Source organism: Malaclemys terrapin, chromosome 3 (assembly GCF_027887155.1).
Source record: "Malaclemys terrapin pileata isolate rMalTer1 chromosome 3, rMalTer1.hap1, whole genome shotgun sequence".
NCBI lineage: Eukaryota > Metazoa > Chordata > Testudines > Emydidae > Malaclemys > Malaclemys terrapin.
In genome coordinates this window covers 193509798-193529784 of record NC_071507.1, presented here as the reverse complement: position 1 = coordinate 193529784, position 19987 = coordinate 193509798, and the positions used below count along the sequence as shown (strand labels likewise).

The 19987-nt window shown below is 44.6% G+C and overlaps 1 protein-coding gene across 3 annotated transcripts in view; it reads left to right on the top strand.

The window, feature by feature from the left end:
* Positions 1-19987, top strand: part of RUNX2 (RUNX family transcription factor 2) — a 192361-nt gene that overhangs the window by 135390 nt on the left and 36984 nt on the right. For 2 of the 3 annotated variants that reach the window (XM_054021897.1, XM_054021896.1), the window contains exon 6: positions 11028-11201. The exons of the other annotated variant lie outside the window; for it this stretch is intronic. In XM_054021897.1, the coding sequence (XP_053877872.1) occupies positions 11028-11201 (174 nt within the window). The remainder of the gene's footprint in view (positions 1-11027; positions 11202-19987) is intronic. 3 annotated transcript variants of the gene reach the window in all.

Here is a 19987-nt window from a genome sequence, read left to right as displayed (position 1 = left end):
GGGGGGGGAGTTATATCTCAGCTGTTTCAGAGTTGCAGCCATGTTAGTCTGTATCTGCAAAAAGAACAGGAGTACTTGTGGCACCTTAGAGACCAACAAATTTATTTGAGCATAAGCTTTCGTGGGCTACAGCCCACTTCATCAGATGCATCAGCTGCTGTGATTTGCTGAAAAACCTGACCCCTAAAGCATCCTCCCAGCTGTGTGTGTGTGTGTTTGCTTTTCGTAGGCCATGACTTGTTAAAAAGAAATCGAAATCTTAGCATTTTATATTTTCAAAGATTTTACAAGCCCTGGTCTTGATTCACTCCCATAGGCACAGAGGGATGCAATTTGCCCCACAGTGGAGTTACCCCTCAATCTGCAGGAAACATTAAACTTCAGATGGGGATTCGCGGGAGTCCCATCTAGGCAGGCTAGCTGGGCGATGAGCTGCACTGAAGCTTGCTCTTGCTCCCTAGTGGGAAAATGCCCACTGAACTGGGAGATGCACTGAGGGCCAGATCTTGCACCATTTAAGTGCCAAGGCTCAAATCCCATCCCTGGCTGATCCTACCCACTTTGGGCTGATTTAAAGCCCATTGAAATCAATGAAAAGACTGACTTCCATGGGATCTGGATCAGCCCTTTGTTGGTAGTGCTGGCCTGCTTTGAACCTATCCAAGATCTTTGTATCACTGGGGTGTTGGAGAAAAACTGAGTTTTCACTCTTTTGTTTAGGTACAGCAAGTCAGATGCTTTATCACAGGGTGAGGGAATTGGAAAGAGGTGGTCAGCTGGGATTCCACCAGTGGACTGAATCGGGCCCTAAGAATAAGAAATCAAGTCAGCTGAACCTGTTTGCTGTGTTTGTTTTCATGTAATTTATTTATTTATTGGTCAGTTTCAGGTGTATTTTTGACCTGCTCTGTGTAAAAATGTCTCCGCTTTAAAAACAAAAACCTTTCGGGGGGGGGGGGGTGTCTTGATTTCTGTCCAAGTGCGTGTGTAACCCTCATTAATGCTAATGGGAGTCCTGTGTGCATGGTTGGGAGAGAAAGCCCTTTAGTCTTTAATGTAAACTGGTGCCTTTAGCTATTTAAAAAACAAACATCTTTTTCCCTCCACTGACTGAATTAAAACCAGTTATTGCGCCTATGTAGCGCCTTGTTTTATGAATTATAAGAACTTTTCCTATGTAGAACCTATGGCCTAATTATGTAATTATGTCTCTTGGGTAGATATTTTTCTTCTCATAATTATGTCTTTACCCAAGAGACTGGAAGGGCTCCAAGCTTTCTGCTTTCATGGGTAGAAATTGTTTGGCTCTCTTTTTCATTCTTGTTGATGAATTTTGAGTTGTATGGCTTAGCGAGGGGGACTGCGTAGGGAAAGCAACAAGGAGCGCAACGGTTTGTCACAAACAAATATTTACAGGAATATGGATTTAGTAAACAGGAGCTTTTTTTGGCTCAGTTGAGGGACCTTACTTGTGAAGAGCTAACGTGATCCTTCTGGATAGAGGTTGATTTATGGCACTCTTGTGTTACCTCTAGAGCCCAGATAGACAGTTGCTTTGGAGCTGTACCTTGCTAACATGATGTATTGTCTGAACATTATAAGAAAGATGAATATCCCTGCCTGAATCAACGACGTCATTCGCAACAAGCTATCTAGAAGTCCTTGGGCCCAATTTTGAGCTGTTTCACCAGGGTAAATGCAGAGTAGTTCCTTTGACTCCAGATTTAAGCCAGTATAACTGAGATCAGAATTAGGCCCATAGAGACATATCAGGCTATAAGTTCACATGGGCAATTCCTATTGATATTAATGGGATCAAGTGCAGTAAGATGTGCAGAGACAATGGGGCTTGAAAGAAACTACTGAGACGTGTAATTCATCCCCTTCACTAGTGTAGCGATGTTGTTTACAATGCACCCCAAAGTATTTTACTAGTGTCATAATCTTGAAGTGTACTAGTATAGTCATCGCCTGGCAGATCATTACATCGCCCAATCAGTTCCAATATAGGGATTTTCTTTCCTTATTATCTAACTTAACTTTTCCTTTTTCAGGTTTACTACCATTAGTGGAGAGAGGGAATAATCAGAGATTCCACCCTTAGGCCCTAAACCTGCTCCCATTGAATTCAATGGAAAAAAACTTCAGTGGGCTACAATCTAATTCTTCTCCCACTATTCTTTATGCTGCTTCTTTCCTGGAGCTCCCATATATGTTACCGCCTCCTTTTGGTTCACATCTCTCCTTTAAACACACATCTTCTATCAAGCACAGTCTGGTGTCACACAACTTGGAAACGTATAGAAAGCCTGAACACCCCTTTGGCCACAAAGAGCAATCTGGATGTGTTGCTTTGTCTACCTTTCAGACTGTAAGCGGCATGGGATAGTGGGCATCACTTCCTCTGTGTTTATACAGTGCTGAGCCCTCTGTTGGCATATAACAACAAATAACAGTTGTGCCTAGATATTGAGGCAAATACTGCATGTCAGATCCTCCATTCTAATTGGGATCACCCACAAAATCAATGCACAACAGGTGGGTGTGTAGGATCTTAATTTCAGCTTCATTTATGCTAGGCTTTCATACAAAGATATTTGACTCTCCCATTATTTGCTGTTTTTGTTGTGAAAGCAAGTGAAAGAGGTGCAACTGAGTGAAGACTGAAAATACCCAGCCCGCTCAGGGATAATAAAAACATCTGTGAACAATCTGGTAACCAGAGCTCCCTGGTACCATAAAAAATTAGTGGGTGGTTTGCTTGGTGCTAAAAAGAGACTTCTACATTGTCCCTACATATGGCTAGACCAAGTATAATCTGATTAATTTTCAGCCCCACACCCAAAAGCTGCAGAATTAAAAAAAAGGTAAAAATCTTGGGGCATCAGATTTACATGAGGGTTCTCCAGGTTAACCTCTCAAATGTTCATTTAAACTGTCCAGACGGTGTCAACCAAACTGACAGTAAGCGCCCAGTGCCAGCAGACATGGACAGTAGTTCTGTGATTCAGGAAACTAGGAAGCAGTCAGATCCATCTAGAGTCAAAGCTATAGTCTGTTTTCTGCTCTGGAAGGAATCGGTAATGTATGATAGCCCTTATGTGCCATCTTTAATATTTTCCTGACTGAAGCTTTCCTGCTTTGTTTGGCAAGTTTGAGTAGCATGCGAAGTTATGGCATGCGTGCCTAGCCAGGGCTTTGGTTTGTTTTATTACATTGATTGTGTCAGATCTATTTTCACACTCTGAATTGGTGCTGCAACTTCTGCAGCAGGTTAACCGCAGTGCAGTCTGCTTCCAGAACCTTTGATATACAGGTTTGGTTAAAAGAGCTGGGTAGGATTGATAGATTAGGATATTGCTCATTGCAATGGTGTGGTAGATTCACAAAAGTAGGCGCCTAAGTCTGGGTTTAGGCTCCTATGTCCCAGTTTAAGCTCCACTGCGATTCACAAAACTCCCTCTGAATCCTGTAAGTGCCTGAACACACCTGGTTTCTTAGTTTTTGCAATAAGGTCGCTAGGAGCCTGTGTTTCCACCTCTGGGCATGCGCACTGCTGCCTCACTATAAACATCTATCTCCCACCTCAATCCCAGAGCAACACATAACCCGGGGGAAGACAGGTGTTTGGCCACCTCTTTCATTTGTGGGCCCCATCCGGTAGGTGCGCTCAGAGGCTGCCCACCAGATCAGGCCCTGCATGTGACTTCACACAAAGCAGCTGAGAGAGAGAAAAGAGGAGGAGCTCCCTCATAACTTTTATCTCAGTAGTTAGGGTACTCACCTGGCATGTGGGATTACCCGCCCCCCCCCCCCACCAACGTCAAGTCCCCGCTCTGTGTGATGAAAAGAGATTTGAATAGAAATCTGCCACATGGTAGGTGAGTGCCCAAACCACTTGTCTATGGGATATTCTGATGTGGGGCTCCCTCAGTCTCTCCTGTTGAAGTTGTTCCACTGTGCAGGGCCAGCTCCAGCATTTCTGCCGCCCCAAACAAAAAAACAAAACAAAACAAAAGCCGCGATCGCAATTGCGATCAGTGGCAGCAATCGGGGGGGAAAAAAAAAGCCGCGATCGGCAGTGGCAGTTCAGTGGCAGGTCCTTCGCTCCTAGAGGGAGTGAGGGACCTGCTGCCCCCGAATTGCCACAGGTGCCGCCCCTCTCTCTTGGCCGCCCCAAGCACCTGCTTGTTAAGCTGGTGCCTAGAGCCAGCCCTGCCACTGTGGATAAATACTTAGAGTCATTGGAGCAGGGGGAGTGGACCCTGGGTCTCCCACATCCTGGGTGAGTGCTCTGCGCACAAGGCTACTGAGTTATTCTCATAGTTGTGCTCTCTCTCTCTTTCTCTTGCACATGCACTCTCTCTGGCCCAAATGACTAAGTATTTGGCCGCAGTGGAACTTCACCAGGAGAGACCGAGGGACTCCATCCCCATCAGAATATCCCGTAGGCCCCTGGCACTCTCCTGAGCAGTGGCTGGTGGGGGGTGGGCAGAATAGAACTTGGAGTCTCCTACGTGAGTACTCTAAACACTAGGCTAAAAATTATGAGGGAGTTCCTCCTTCCCCCTGCTGCCCCTCACCCCCGGTTTCTTGCAAAAATTCCCTTTGGCTCCTAACTCCAAAGAGGGTTTGCAACCGAGAATGGCTAGCAGAGACAGGTGCTTCCCTGCAGCTTGGATTTAGGCACCTATCTCTGAGAGAGAGGAGGGGCGTAGGACACACCCGTCTCGTTGGTATCTCCCATCGGCTAGCTTAAGCGGCTCCCAGCCTAGCTTGCTGGTTTTTGTGAATCAGGCTCAGGTGCCTGTTTCTCCCCATTCATTGAATAGGTGCCTAACTCAGGATTTGTGAATCACAGTGTATTCCTGTGATTGTTACAGTGCCTAAGTACCTTTATAAATCTAGCCTTATGTGAGTAGAAAAAACTGTCGGGACTTGAGGATAAGAATTCCCAGATGCTACTCTAGGTTCTGACTCTGTGTTCTTGGACTCTGAGAACAGATACACTGGAGTACTTTGTTTAACTTCTTCCTATATAACCCTTCTGACAGTTGGAGTTGGCAGCAACTAGGGCCAGATTCAATATCTAGGGGTTTCTTTTGAACAATACAACACGAAACCGGTTCAAACCCCCACCCCGTAACCTGGCACAATTACATACCACGCCCTGGGTGCCTCTAAGAGGCAATATTTCCCCTCTTGCAAGCACAGAGTCTGAGTGTAGAAAAGAAACTTTGCATAGAAGGAGGGAAATAACCTGGCATTAATTTGGGAAAACACCACAAGCAGGATTCATAAAACCATGAGCAAAAGCCCCACCTCAGAATACGCTGGGCAGTGTCTTTTTCCCTCAGGTTCTTAAGTCCAGCAACCAGAAGTTCCTTTAACGTGCTCCTCCCTTCTCCCTCCATCACACTCCACTCCCAGTTGTTGTCCTTGGTCAGTGCAGACCCAGAGTTCAGAGGTGCATCTGCAGAGTTCACCTCCCACCTGGGGCGGTGAAGGGGAGTGGCAGGAGGCACAAGAAGGCACCTTGCTCTCTCCACTGTCCGTACACTGGTTCACTGCTCCTCTCCCCTGGCCACTCACTATGATGTCTTCAGGTCCCACCACTTAACCCAGCTCTCCGTGATTTCAGCTATTAGTGCAGGAGTCTCACTGCTAATATACACTGGGCAGTCTCTTGCATCAGAGACACTGTCCCAAAGCAGGTCTAATGCTTAGACTTGGTTATCAGTGATCACAGCTCTGTAGTGCATAACAAGACTCTCAATTGAGTTTTAATCAGCTCTGTTATCACACGCTGGAAAAAGAAAGGGTCAATTGGTATCTAGGGTCCATAGAGAAGACCCACATCACCAGCTGCATGATCCCTGTCCTCACCCTTTCTCAATTCACTGGGCTTTGGCACCCATGTCCCCTGCCTAGTGAGTGCAGTTTAGTTGAGGGTGAGTCCATCAAGCAGGGTATGCCAAGCACAGTTCTGCTGCCCTTGATTCACACAACAAGGATAATAACCCTTGAATACCCCTGCCCCAATAACAGAGAGACTTGTGATCCAACACCAGCCAAAAGTGATCGTTTGGGCAAAGCAGTCCCATCATGCTGAGCACCTCGGTAGGGTGGATGTGCCCATGCAAACAAGGTCGGCTCCTGAAGTCCTCTTTCCCAGCTCATCACTAGATGTCAGAGGAGAGCTCATTCAGACCCTGCTTACACCTCTATTGTGTCCTCTCTTTTTGGTGTCAGTCTTTCCATTGATTTCAATGGGCTTTGGACCCTGATTCAGTACCTGACTAAACAGACCCAGTTTTTTCAATATCATTTCAAATCAGAGACTTACTATGTCTCTAACCACCTTTGTAACCTACTTCTGAACCTGCTTTGTTTCTGCTATAATTTCTTTGAGAGAGGGTGACCAGAATTGAACATAGTATTCTGGGTGAGGCCATCTCATTGAGCTGTATAATGCTATGAGCATATTTCCAATATTATTTATTCCCATTCTTTATACAGCCTAACATTGCTTTTTTATGTTTAAATCACTGTTGCACGTGGATCAGAGGTTTTCATTGAGCTGTCTACAGTGACACCCAGGTCTTTTTTCTGAAATAAATTATGCCTCACACTTGAGACAGAGAAATACATCTTTTCTTAGTGTGCTCCCTGGGGATCAGGAATTTCTCTGTCAACGGATGCATATATCACTACAGAGATGAAAAGCAGCCTTTGTGTAGTGAACTTCATGTGTTTAGCATGTATTTCATTATTCCTGCTCACATGCTGTTTGGAAAGTATTTTTCTAGGGCGTTTCACTGTAGGGCGTAGCTCTTCCACCGTCACTAGGGGTTCGCAGGTCCATAGGTATGTAAGGCACTTAGGGTGGACTTCAGACACGTGCCTAACTCCCATTGAAAGTTACATAATTTTGTGGATTGCACCCTAACTCCTGTGGGTTGTAAGCACCTTCTGAATTTATCGTTGTCAGGTCTTGTTCTCCAAGGACTGCCTGGTGGCCTTTGATTTAAAAACACTGCAAGAGTCACAGCTCAGCAGCACACAGGTGTCATTACAATGGAGGTTTGGGTTGAATGGTTTTATTTGTCATTAAAGATAGGTAAGGGACTTACTCAGCCATGGCTTTTATTATAATACAACAATCGCACAAACTTGAGAAGACAAAACTTAATAAAACCTCTCTAGGGGACCTCACTATGTAAGCCGGGTGCTGTCTGGCAGCCAGAGACCCTTTTGTCCCAATATTCCTTTGTGTCTTCTTTGTGGCTCTAAAATAAAAATATTGACAAGGGGAGGGGCAAGCCAAGAATGTCTATGGCTCCTATTTGGCTTCTAGAGCCTCATAGGGTCTGTCTAACTGCAATTAGATACCGGTGGTGGGCCCGTGCTAGCTGAGTTAGGCCCCCAGTGCTTTGGCTAATGGACTGTTTAACTGCAGTGTAGACATTTGGGCTTGGGCTGCAGCCCAAACTCCTGGACCGTCCCACCTTGCAGAGTCTTAGAGCCCAGGATGCCGCCTGAGCTGGAACTTCTACAACGCAATTAAACAGCCCCTTGGCCCGAGTCAGCTGGCAGGGGCCAGCCACGGGTTTTTAATTGCAGTGTAGACGTACCTTTAGTTTCCTTGATGCTTTGGGTCTTCCAGACCTGGGGAACCCAACCTCCCGGGCCTTTAAAAAAAATTGACTGTAGACTCCTGCAGTTTGAACCAGCTACAGAGTTCTTTCTTCTTCACTTCCTATCCTAAACTGCTGTGTGCAGTTATTTTCCACTAATAGACAGTCGCTGGGTTCTGCCTCAGAAGTGGCTGCATTTCAGTGTTGGATTAGTTTGGAGTAAATAATGTGTGTAGTTAAATATAACCTTTGTTTTTACAGAGCTATGCACTGAAGAATAAAGCATGGTCAAAAGCAGGTTGAAGGGCATCACATGCATACTTTTACAAACCTGGGCAGCAGTGATGACTTACAAATAACCACAGATATAGTTAACACATTTTATAGTTCAAGTTTGTGTATCAGTCTGTTAGGAAAGTGCTTTGGGATCTCTGAGGAGGAAGGGCACTACTTAAATGTACAATAGAATTTTTGTCTGAAAAATCAAAGCAAAAGCCCATTTGGGGGTTGATTCATTTTCAGATAAACTCAGCCCTGGTGAGAGAGATTCGGGATAGGCTAACTCCGTTTGTGTAATTTTGAACTCACCGAAAAGAGATTATATTCTTGTTAGGAAGAAATGCGAACAAAGGAGAAAGGGGGAAAAATCCACTGGAAAAAAAACAAGATGGAAAATGGCACAGGCAGAAGGAAAAACAAACACGGAGCTTGTAAAAAAGGAGAGATGTTGAGAAGGAGAACTTCTATGGAAAAATACTTTATGTGTGAAAGTTACTTCTTTAGATTTAACAACACCTAACTTGTATCACAGTGCTTTTCATAGATTCAAGAGACAATGCTAAACACAGCCAGTTACGGTATTATCATATTAATTAAACTGCGATTATAACATTACCACGAACCAGCCAAAAAACCATTCTATATCTATGCTCATCAACATCACTCCTATATATATAGGGCACCCACTTGTGCCAGCCTAATTTTGGGTGGTTTGTTCTAATATGTAGCACCTGTTTCCCTTTAACTAGGAGAAAGAAACATGTTTGTAGGTTGCGGGGGAGGGGGGGAAACATGCTTTAAAATGACAGGAAAATGAGTCAACAAATTAGTTTCAAGAACCTTAAAAATTGTTTGAGACTCCTCTAATCTCAAATGAGATCCATTTCTCTTCACACACCCATTCCAGCCTCTCAATTTTCTGTATAGAAATAGGATTTCTCTGAGTCTTGTACTAGTACCTGTACCGAAATTTGCTTGCCTGCTTCCACCACCTGTTGTCAGGGTTCCAATTAGAAAATGTGTGTTATATGCCAGGCACTTGGGTACTAGGATGATGGATGCTATACAAAAATGCCTGTTTCTAGAGCTGAAGGATGATTACAGCACAGGACTGGGAGTCATAGGATCTGGGTTCTAGCTTCTGAGTTCACTATCTGTTACCTTCACTAAGTCATTTCACCTCTCTGTGATTCAGCTTCCCCATCTGTAAAATGGGGAAAATAAACCCTATCTATTTCCTATTCTAAAGATTAATTCATTAAACTTAGTGAAGTGCTCTGATACTTTGGTTATGAGCATCATGGAAATGCCTTAAAATGAAAAAAGTATTTGAATATAAGTATGATGATGGATGATGCATAATTTCTATGATAGAACTGGCAGATCTTAAGTAAACATACTTATAGTATCAGTATATTGGAGTGGGCATTCTTAGTTTTGATTAATGTCATTTTTCCCCTTTAACTTCTAACAACTGCACAATATTAAAGAGCATTCCTGGTTAATCCACGCAGCATTCGTGCAGCTGAGCTGGTAGTGGGAGCTGGAGAGGGAGCAATGATGATGGGTAGCCCATTAAGTGAAGGGAAGTATGGGACCCAGCAGGATTGGTTTCATCAGATGCAGCTTTGCCATTTTTTCCTTATTACACCACTCTTTTGGCTTCTTAAAGGAGACTAACAGATTTATTTGGGCATAAGCTTTCGTGGGTAAAAACCTCACTTCTTCAGATGCACCTGAATAAATAAATCTGTTAGTCTTTAAGGTGCCACCAGACTCCTTGTTGTTTTTGTAGATACAGACTAACACGGCGACCCCCTGATACTTAAAGGAGACTGGCTATTTAGTTCTGTTTTATGAATACGCTCCAAAGTTACAGAATAATAAGTGAACCATACAGACTAATTGTAACGGAGTAATACAAAACAAACAAAGTCAGATTTTCTTAGCTATCTGAAAATCTCCATAATAAATGGAACCAATCCTGGAACAATCTCTCACTCACGCACATATCTGGATAGGAGGGTTATCTACATTAGAAACTTTTGCCACTTTCATTATCCCACTATAATTAAAGCAGTAAAAACTGCTGAACACAGGTTACCAATATAAAAGTGCTTATACTAATACAGCCCAGTCTATACTGTTTTTGGGAAGTGGATGTGGTATACCTAAGGCTTCTGATTTTAGGTTTTTAACCAACAAACACCAGTACAATACCCCCAAAGCAAAAAATAAAAAAATGAAATCAGTGTTTATCCAATAAACACTGGAAAAATACCAGAAACGGTTACTCAATTCATAGTGACCTCCATTTCCCATTGCAGATTTTTTATAGAGGTGATGTCCCTGCTCCCTGGCTTGTATCTAAGGGCTTGTCTACTTCAAGCAATAATGTGGACTACCAGGATGTGATTTTAAAAGCACATTAATGTGTTGCGCATTAATTGGTCTGTGTAAACCTTTTCAGGTGCACACTAAAAGTTCCCTAGTGCTCTTTAACATGGTGCTGTGTGAAACAGCCCTGTGTGTATATGTAAAGAGAAAGCCCCATAAAACACTATTTTTGGGCATCTATATACAAATCAAAAAGTGTAAACTATAAACACCAGAAAATGAAATAAATAAACCCAGAAAAACAGAAGCCCTAGGTATATGCTTATAGTGATATAACTGCATCCACACTAGGACTTTGACTGGTATAACAGTCACAAATAAATTACACCTCTAACCAATAGAGTAGCCCATGCAATGAACATGCTGCTCTTTCATTCTGTTGAACTCACAGTAGGGCAGATACTCAGCTAGTCTGAGTTGTCATAGGTCCGTTGCAGTCAATGGAGCTATAACAGTTTAGACCAGCTGAGGATCTCCCCCACAGTTTTTAATACTCAGCTGCACCACTGTCTGGTAGGTACAGACTCTATGGCATATGCCCTCACTCCCTGCCACCATTCTTTCACCAGCTTTGGTTTCTGTCTCTAGCCAAAATGCCTAGAGAACCCACAAACAGTTAATAGGTCTTTACAGATAAGTTGGGGATTTTTTTTTGTGTGGTAAATTGTTCAGTCGTGTTAATAACCCTTTTATTTTATGATTTGCTGTTTCCAGGGCACAGACAGAAGCTTGATGACTCTAAACCTAGTTTGTTCTCTGAACGCCTCAGTGATTTAGGGCGCATTCCTCATCCCAGTATGAGAGTAGGGGTCCCGACTCAGAGCCCACGGCCCTCTCTGAACTCTGCACCAAGTCCTTTTAATCCACAAGGACAGAGTCAGATTACAGGTAAGAGACAGAACCATAGGTTTGACTTGCACAGGCAATGGTAGTAATTGGTTGTGGATATTTTTGTGTCAACTGTAGAGAAGTGAGGCTGTTACAGAGTGAGAGATATGCACCAATGAAAGCTAGCTGGGGAGCAGATTTTATTCTGTAGCATTTAAAGCTGAAAATGTCTTTCTTTTCTTAAATTAATTTTTTTTAAAGACCAAAATGTCAAAATCCAGCAAATAGGTGAGGAATCTGGTGAAATCCAAGCACCATGATGCTCTGCAATAACCCACATATGTGCAGTGGTGGAATACATAGAGATATTTTACCTGAACATATTTACTCAGCCGCGCTGTTTACTTTGCTGGCAAGAAAAACATTGGACTTGTGTTATCAGGATACCAATGCAACCTTCTCACACTGTGGCTTCTCTCTAGTGCCAGTTTATATCACTTTCACAATCAACAAATTGGAGTGTATGAAATTCTCCCAAGGCTCCTAGTGAGGATTGTATGCAGAAGTTCTGACTTTTGATTTCACTGTGCTGAGAGAGAAATAATAAATTACTGTGTGTAACAAATTATAAAAGTGAAATGAGATTTTAACTATAATTGTGCCAAAGATTTGCAACAAAATCCAAAAGATCCGCATACAAAATTCACTGGGGTATTTTGTTAAAAACATGAAGACTTAGTAGGTTTTGCAAACTTTTTCCAGACAACCTGTGCCTGATTGTGAATCAACCTGGGAAGATTTATGGTTTCATGTTTCAAGTGGTTTTGACATGATACCAGCTGAAACTCAGTGGTTTAGATGAAATGTTGTGGCTTTGTTTAAAAAAAAGTTCAAACCAGTTAATTAATTTGCAGTAAAGAATAAGTGGGTTTTTGTTTGAACCCAAAACTCAATGTGAAACCCCATGAGAATCGAAACTGAAAAATAATTGTTCTCATGAACCTTGGTGAATGGAAACTGCCAAGTTTCCCACAGCTCTAGAGCTCTCACTTTAACTCTTGTGAAATATGAATATAATATATATAAATATCATGGGACCTGCCATCCACTGATATCTCATAACAGGTTCATTTGCCAGGCTTCCCTTTTATTAGTTAGGCATCTGAAATCTGGATTTTGCTGCATATAGTGCTGTAGTTAAGGAGTGCCAAACCAAAAGACCAATGGTCTCTTTAGTCTAGTATCCTGTCTCTGACAGCAAATGAGGACCCTACTCAACTTCTAGAAAAGACAGTGGAAATGGACAGACTTCCCACTTCAGAGTGGCTGGATCAGGCCCTTAAAGGCATAACCAAAACCCTCCTCTTCCTTCTGCCTCTCTATAGTTTACCTCTTGTGCAACACTGTTAATGAAGGGGAGTGGGGTGGAATTCTTCCTGACCTGCATCTGGTGATCAGCTTATGGCCTGAAGCAGAAGGACTGAGAGCCCCTTGTAACTTTAATCCTAGCTAAGTGTAACTTCATATGCTGTTCTCATTCACATAAAAGCCTCCTGTAGAAGTGTGCTTCTGGGTTTGATTAATAATATACTTCTTTGCCTCGTTATGAATCAGCAGCAGCACTTACAAATCCTGGAGGTGAAAACTTCAGCTGTTTAGATGGCTGCAGACAAAGCCTTGGTCTTTACTACTCACGGCACAGAGTCAACAGTTAAACGCGATGAAGACTGTGCTGACTGAGGCTATGTCTACACTACAGACCTTACAGTGGCACAGCTGTACTGCTGCAACTACATTTCTGTAAGGTCTCCCGTGTAGCCGTTCTGGGCAAGGGTGACCAGATGTCCCGATTTTATAGGGACAGTCCTGATATTTGGGGCTTTGTCTTATATAGGTGCCTATTACCCGCCCATCCCCGTCCTGATTTTTCACACTTGCTATCTGGTCACCCTACTCTATGCTGATGGGAGAGAGCTCTCCCGGCAGCATAATTAAACCACCCCACAATGAGCAGCGGTAGCTATGTTGCCGGGAGAGCATCTCCTGCTGACATAGCAGTGTCTACACCGACGCTTTTCTTGGTGCAACATATGTTTTTTCATGCCCCTGACTGACAAAAGTTTTACTGTCAAAAGTGCTAGTGTAGACATAGCCCAAGACTCAGGATGGTATTGCTGGGGCAGAGGGAAGCGACTTGAATTGGGAAGGGGTAACTTCTCTATCAAGCCGTGGCGTATGTCCTCTCCTTGCCAAAGAGGTTCACAGTTGTTGGGTACTGTTGAATCCCTGATGGCTGTCATTTTCCCAAGTAGCAACAATGATTCCTGCTACTTAAAAATTTGCAGCTAGGTAAGGAGCCCTTGCCACAGTCCTCCACGCTTTGTCTGCCCCTGGTTGTATGAATGCAATGCAATGCATGCAGCCATTGAAGACCACTTGCTAGCATTATGGTAGCCCACCTGCTTAACAGAGCAGTCAGTGAGAGGCCTGGTACACCTGTGCTCCATGAATTGCAATGTCATCCCTATCTGTTTCTGGGTGCTATTCAACGTGTTGATTCTAATCTATGTAACCCTATATACTTTGGAGCATGGCTGCCTTAGGGAACACTTCTCTCCCCATGTTCTACCATGTTGGTGGTGGTGCTTTTGCTGACAGTCCCTCGGTGCACTTTTGGGGATTGCAAGTACTACAGTTAGTGGAGTCCCTTGCTGAGGAACAAAGGTTTACAGCTCAGAGAGCTGAGTGAGGCACACCTCTTTGATCAGTCAATAGCTTGACCATGGGAGATTGCTGAATTTGTGCTTATTCTGGGGTAGTACAGCCTGGGTAAGGAGCTGTTTGGGCTTTCCTATGGCGCTGTATTTTCTCCAGGTAATATGGATGCTATGCAATAGCTGCACACCCACAAAAATGAATCAATAACAACTTAACCTTTTCTATCCAGTGCTCTCTTGGTACGGTCATTTGAGTGAGTAGGATTTGGCTGCGTAATAAAAAGAGAAGTGACCTTTGTACAGAAAGAAAGGCTTTTTATTACATTTGATAAAATTAACCAGGTGCTGTTTTGTAAATGCCTTAGTTTGGTAATTTTTTACCCTGTAATTAAGATAAAAGAAAACCATTAGTTCCTACTAACTGCAGCAGTACACAATTGCTTCCTTATTATGAAAGCCAGTAAGTAACACAGTTAAGCACAGTTAAACTTCTTTTGCTTAATTCCAGTTTAGGTTTTGCATAATTATTGCATGATCAAACATAAATAGTAGTTAGAGCCTGGCCATTTCCCATCTGAGTAGTAAAGAATTAAGAGTGTGCCCTAATACATCTGCTGGTTTACTGTTACATTTCTTTTTCTGGGTTGTGTTTGTTTTCCTATAGTAGCTGAATACTGGTTTTTTTTTTTAATACACCATGCTCTTGAACCTGCTGAAGGACCAGTTTATTGCAGTACAAGCATAGCTTAGCTTAGCACAGACTTGTCCTTATTCAACATGGCATTTTAACTATTATTCTGCAAAAGCAACATCGAAGGGTCATTAAAAAACAAATCATCCAATAAGCAGATACCTTTGCTGAGGTAGTGCAGATCCAATTTGAACCCTGCATATTGCTCATAAATCAAGACTCCTGTCTACTCACATTCGGATCCTGGTATATTTGCTACTTGTTTTTTTTTTTTTTTTAAAGTGGAACTCGAACGACTTGCTCACGTATCAAATTACGCTCCCATTCAGACAGCGAACTGTTACATCCATTCTTAAACATGAAACAAGAAAAACTGTTGTTTTTCTAAAATACAAGCAGTGAGGATTAGCTTCTATCAGACGGGAAAAGCCACAGGCGTAATGGCAAGAATGTGGTCAGTGTGAGTAGTGGAATCTCAGCTGCAAAAAAGAAACTGTAAAGTGGGAGTTAAGTGAGGTTTCATGCTCCATCACCACTATGGCACCATCTGATCTATAGGCAATCTGTGACTTTAGTAACTGAAATAACAGCACTCAAAGGCAGGTTGTGTGAAACATGCTTCTCCCCCCTCCCTTCCCCCTGCCCGGCAGCATTTCACTTCATTTTTCAGACTGGGGAAAGATGGCGCAATCTCTCTCATTAACTCATGACATTTATTACATGTAGGGTGGCAGAAGGCAGAGTTAATGCAATTTGGGCTGGATCCTACCAGCCTTACTTAGACTGCAGTCAGTGGGAGAACTCATTTGCTCTGTCAGGCCAAGAAGGCTCTTTGTTCGAATGTTCTTAGAAGGCAAACAGACTACGGGCAGAGAGCAAAATCCAGCCCCGTGCATAGGGTCAGCCCAAAGCTTCTGCACCAGTGAAGTCCCCCTTACTGCCAATGTTGACGTGTTAAATATTGATAGGCCTTGTACTGACCATCTGCACAGCGATGAATTCCACCTGGAGAAAGAAAGAGGGCCTTCTTTTCTGGGTAGGATGCTTTTCTAGAACCAGCATCATTGTTTTATAGGAATTTGTTGTAGGTTGTCATGAATTTGATGGAACGAAGTGAGTTGCATTTACTACAAAATCTATGTAAAGGGTTGTGGACTAGCTTGTTGAGAACACTGCTTCCATTAGCCCTTTAGCAGCAGTTCTGGTTTTTCATCAAATGGGGGAGATTAGCCATAGCACAAGGCCTTCTGTGCCATTTAAATCCAGCATTGGACCCTCTGTACGGGACTGAATTTTACCCATAAAGTTTGTCCAAAATTTAGTCCAGAGAAACAAGTTTTGGCTGCATTTTACTTTAATACAGAGATGTGGCCCATAGAAACGACAGGCCCCAGCATGCTTGGATGTATGTATCAACATAGAGTAGTGGGAGCTGTAGGCTGCAGCTCTGCATTGTGGAGACGGGTGACTGCAGTCTGTTGCATGTTATGCTATTTCATTGCATCCTTCAAGCTACTGGCAATTTGTCATGGTGACCCTCCATCAGGTAAAGTTTGGACACACTGTCTAGTTGCACTGTCTAGTTAGCAAGAACAGTTTTTTTGTTTTTTTCTTTAGGAAATGTGACTCTTGAGGGATTGTTGTTGGTGGTGGTGGTGGGGTGATTTTAAAGACTGAAAGCCAAAATCTGGTCTCACTTATACCAGTGTCAGTCAAGGAGTAACGCCTTTAGACTTGACTTCAATGGAATTACTCCTGATTGACCATGGAGATTCGGATCTGGCCCAGAGTTTTTAAGAGTCCATGAGAAACTCAGAGAAGAGAGTTTTGTACAATAGCCCATTTACTCATGCAGAGATTAGTCTTTGCTTTGTTAGGACCATAACTGAGGATATCTTACTTTAAATATTTACAAACGATAACTCCAGACTGCTTGTTTTTCAGCATGAGCAGTAGCATTAATATAGTCAGCAATAAACAGACGTGGCAACAGAGTTGAATGGATGACAGGGACCCAACTGAGAATGATTGTGTAAAGCATGCATGCATGTGGTCTTTTAGATTTTAGACTCGGCAGCAGTGGACCTAGGGCCGGTGCTACCATTTAGGCAAACTAGACGGTTGCCTAGGGCGCCAAGATTGGGGGCGCCAAAAAGCGGTGCCCCCAATTTTTTTTACAGCGTTCCTACGCCCCCTCCTTGAGCGCGCGGTCGCCGCTCCACTTCTCCTGCCTCCCAGGCTTGCAGCACCAATCAGCTGTTTGGCGCTGCAAGCCCGGGAGGAGAGGAGAATTAGAGCAGGGGTGGCATGCTCAGGGAGGAGGCGGAGCAGAGGTGAGCTGGGGTGGGGAGCTGCCGCACGGCTTCCCGGGCTGGGGGGGTGGGGAGCTGCCACGGGGGTGCCTCAGGGCGGGGGGGGGGGGAGCTGCCGCAGGGCTCCCCACCCCAGCTCACCTCTGCTATGCCCCCTCCCCGAGCATGCCGTTGCTGCTCCAATTCTTCCGCCTCCCACGCTTGTGGAGCCAATCAGCTGTTTGGTGCCACAAGCCTGGGAGGGGAGGAGAATTAGAGCGGGGGAGGTGTGCTCGGGGAGGAGGCGAAGCAGAGGTGAGCTGGGGTGGGGAGCTGCCGCACGGTTCCCCGAGGGGCGGAGCTGCTGCGGGGGGGGGGGGGGGGGCGCCTCAGGGTGGGGGTTGGGAGGTGGGGAGCTGCCGCAGGGCTGCGGGGGACACAAGGTGGAAGTTTCGCCTAAGGCGCGAAACTTCCTTGCACCGGTCCTGAGTGGACCCCAAACCCTTTATGTCACGCCTCCCCCTTACCTATAATGTAATCTGTCCATGCCCAGCCTGGGCCGGGAGTGAGGTTGGGGCCAGGAGCTGAGATTGGGACTGGAGCCAGAGTCATGGCCAGGAGTGGAGCCGTGGCCACAGTCAGGGCCGGAGTTGCAGCTGGGGTCAGAGCCGGGAGCTGAAGCTGAGGCCTCGCTTGGGGCTGGGGCTGGAGCCAGAGCGGAGCTGGGGGCAGAGCGGGGCTGGGTGGTGCTCCCTCCCCACCCCTCATGGGGGCTGGCCTGGGCCCTGCCACACCCCCCAAATGTTCCTTTGCATCCCTGTACGGGGGACACACCCCACAGTTTGGGGACCATTGCTGTACAGTGAGAAATGATCACCCTGTGTATCTGGTGGTCATGTTCTTCAGCACTTTTTGATTGAAATTGATTTCTCTCCACTCTAGATCTCTCATAACCTATTGCCAAAGCATTACAAAAGGCTACTTAACTGGAAAAGACTGTGTAATTGACAGGAGAATTGGGACATTGATTTTTAATTTTGTACAGTCCATCCAACATTTCAATAATTTCTAAACACCCTTGTTTTTCCAAGAATCCACTAAAATGTATACAGTAGACCAACCGTAACTATGAATGTGGCAGTGAAGCCCAGGAACAAAATAATATGCAATATTTGATATTTCCTGCTTCACAGAAACTTACCTGGCAGTGCAAACAGGAAGTAGCTGTGTGCGTATTAGTTTAGACCTCACCCTGACTTGTTTCAGCCAATCTGTGCATGAAGTTTAGGAGTATTTGCATGCTATGCCCTGTTGTGAATGACTTACGAAAACAGCACTTTTCTTCACACCCACACAGGCATAACAAAAATGTTTACAAAAGGAGGATTGCTATTAGTAATCACTCCAGATTTTGAAGTGCAGAAATATGATAGCTCTGAACGCCTGGCTTTGGTCACCTCACTGTGCTCTGCCTTTCTTCAGTGTTTGCATATTGCCATCAAGACAGGTGGGTGGGTTATTTCCCCCCCCCCCCCCCCCCCCGTTCAGTATGCTTTTTTTATTTTCTTGTTTTCTGGGGATTCCTTTAGGCAGAGTCATACTCCCTCTGGTTAACAACTTTGGGACTTCTCATATGTTCTAGGCTTTTAACAATTGGAAAGATACTGCAGTTGTAAGCACCCATGATCTTTCATGTGACAATGCAAAGCTTCTGGCCCCCAGACACCCAGAAGCTGCCTGATCACCTGGCAAATCTCACAAGCCCCCTGGCGAGAGCTAACAAGAGAATTTGCTTCTTGTACAGAAGGCAGAAAAAGTTTCCCACTAATATGCTCACCGGCCATTGTATATATTTCACCACTGCACACTAAATACCCCGTGTATCCAGTCTAAGTGATCACTCAGCACACAAGCAACAAAAAAGGAACTCTCAAAAACTTCCTTGCGATTCCCTCGTGCCCAGCTTTGCCACATGTCCCAGAAAACATCGATCTGGGAGCAAACTCTGGGGTATAAATACACTCCGTGAGGCTTGGAGGGGCAGGGTTTCCCCTCCATATATGGCTCTGTTTTCAGTACAGACTGTGGCGTATGTGGAAAAAAAAACAAATAAACAGGATTGCTTGATCTCTTGTGGCCTAAGTTCCTGCTCCAGTGGCATTTGGGGGTAGCTGTGTTAGGGCTTGTCTACACTACAGGTTACGTCGGTATACCTTATGTTGCTTGGGGTGTGAATAAGCCACCCTCAGAGCGACGTAAGTTACACCAACCTAACCGCCGGTTTGGAAAGCACCATGTCAGCAGGAGAGCGTTTCCCTCTCGTTTCACAGAGGTGGTTTCATTAGGCCAACGGAAGAGCTCTCTCCCATTGGCATAGAGTCTTCACCCGATGTGCTGCATTGGCGCAGCTGTAGCGCTTCTAGTGTAGACTAGCTCCTAGTGCCACAGCACGTTGCATTGTGGGTCCCCAGCTGGCCGGTGGTCTGCAGGACTAACAGCTGTTTTTGAAATTTGTACACTGAATTTCCCATTTAGCCTGGGTAATGAGCGCGTTCAGCCCAGCTTGGGGAGATGCGTGCAATTTACCATTCGGCTTTGCACGTAATCTTTGACAGGCAGCAAGAGTGCAGCTCCCCCCACCCAGCCCTCCGCACATGCACACACAAACACCTGCTGTTCTTAATGAGGTGGCATTGCTTTGAACGCTTCTGCTCACAGAAGTTAGAAACTTCAGTTTCCTGTTTGTTAACAGGCCAAGCCCAGTGAACAAAGCCAGCCAGCCACAGGGCAAGATTCTCCACCCTGCCCCAAAGGTGACCTCAACTCTGACTTACGGCGAGGAAGTCTCATGACTATCCATTCTGGTGCAGCCCTGATTTCCTCCCAAGCAGTGACTGTCAGCTGCACTAGTAACTTTTCTATCAACAGTTGCCTGGGTTTGGTTTGGTTTCAGTTTTTTCTTTTCAATTGCTTCCTTTTCTAATCAGTGATGAACTGGGCCCTCATTTCTCTGCAGAGCTCAAACTGAACTTACTTTCACTCTCGTTTGAGAAGTGGTCACGTTGGAATATGTGTCCACTGAGTCAGAGGTGACATGGCGGGAGGGATGGGGGGAGCGATACGCGGGATCATGTACCCCCCCAATTT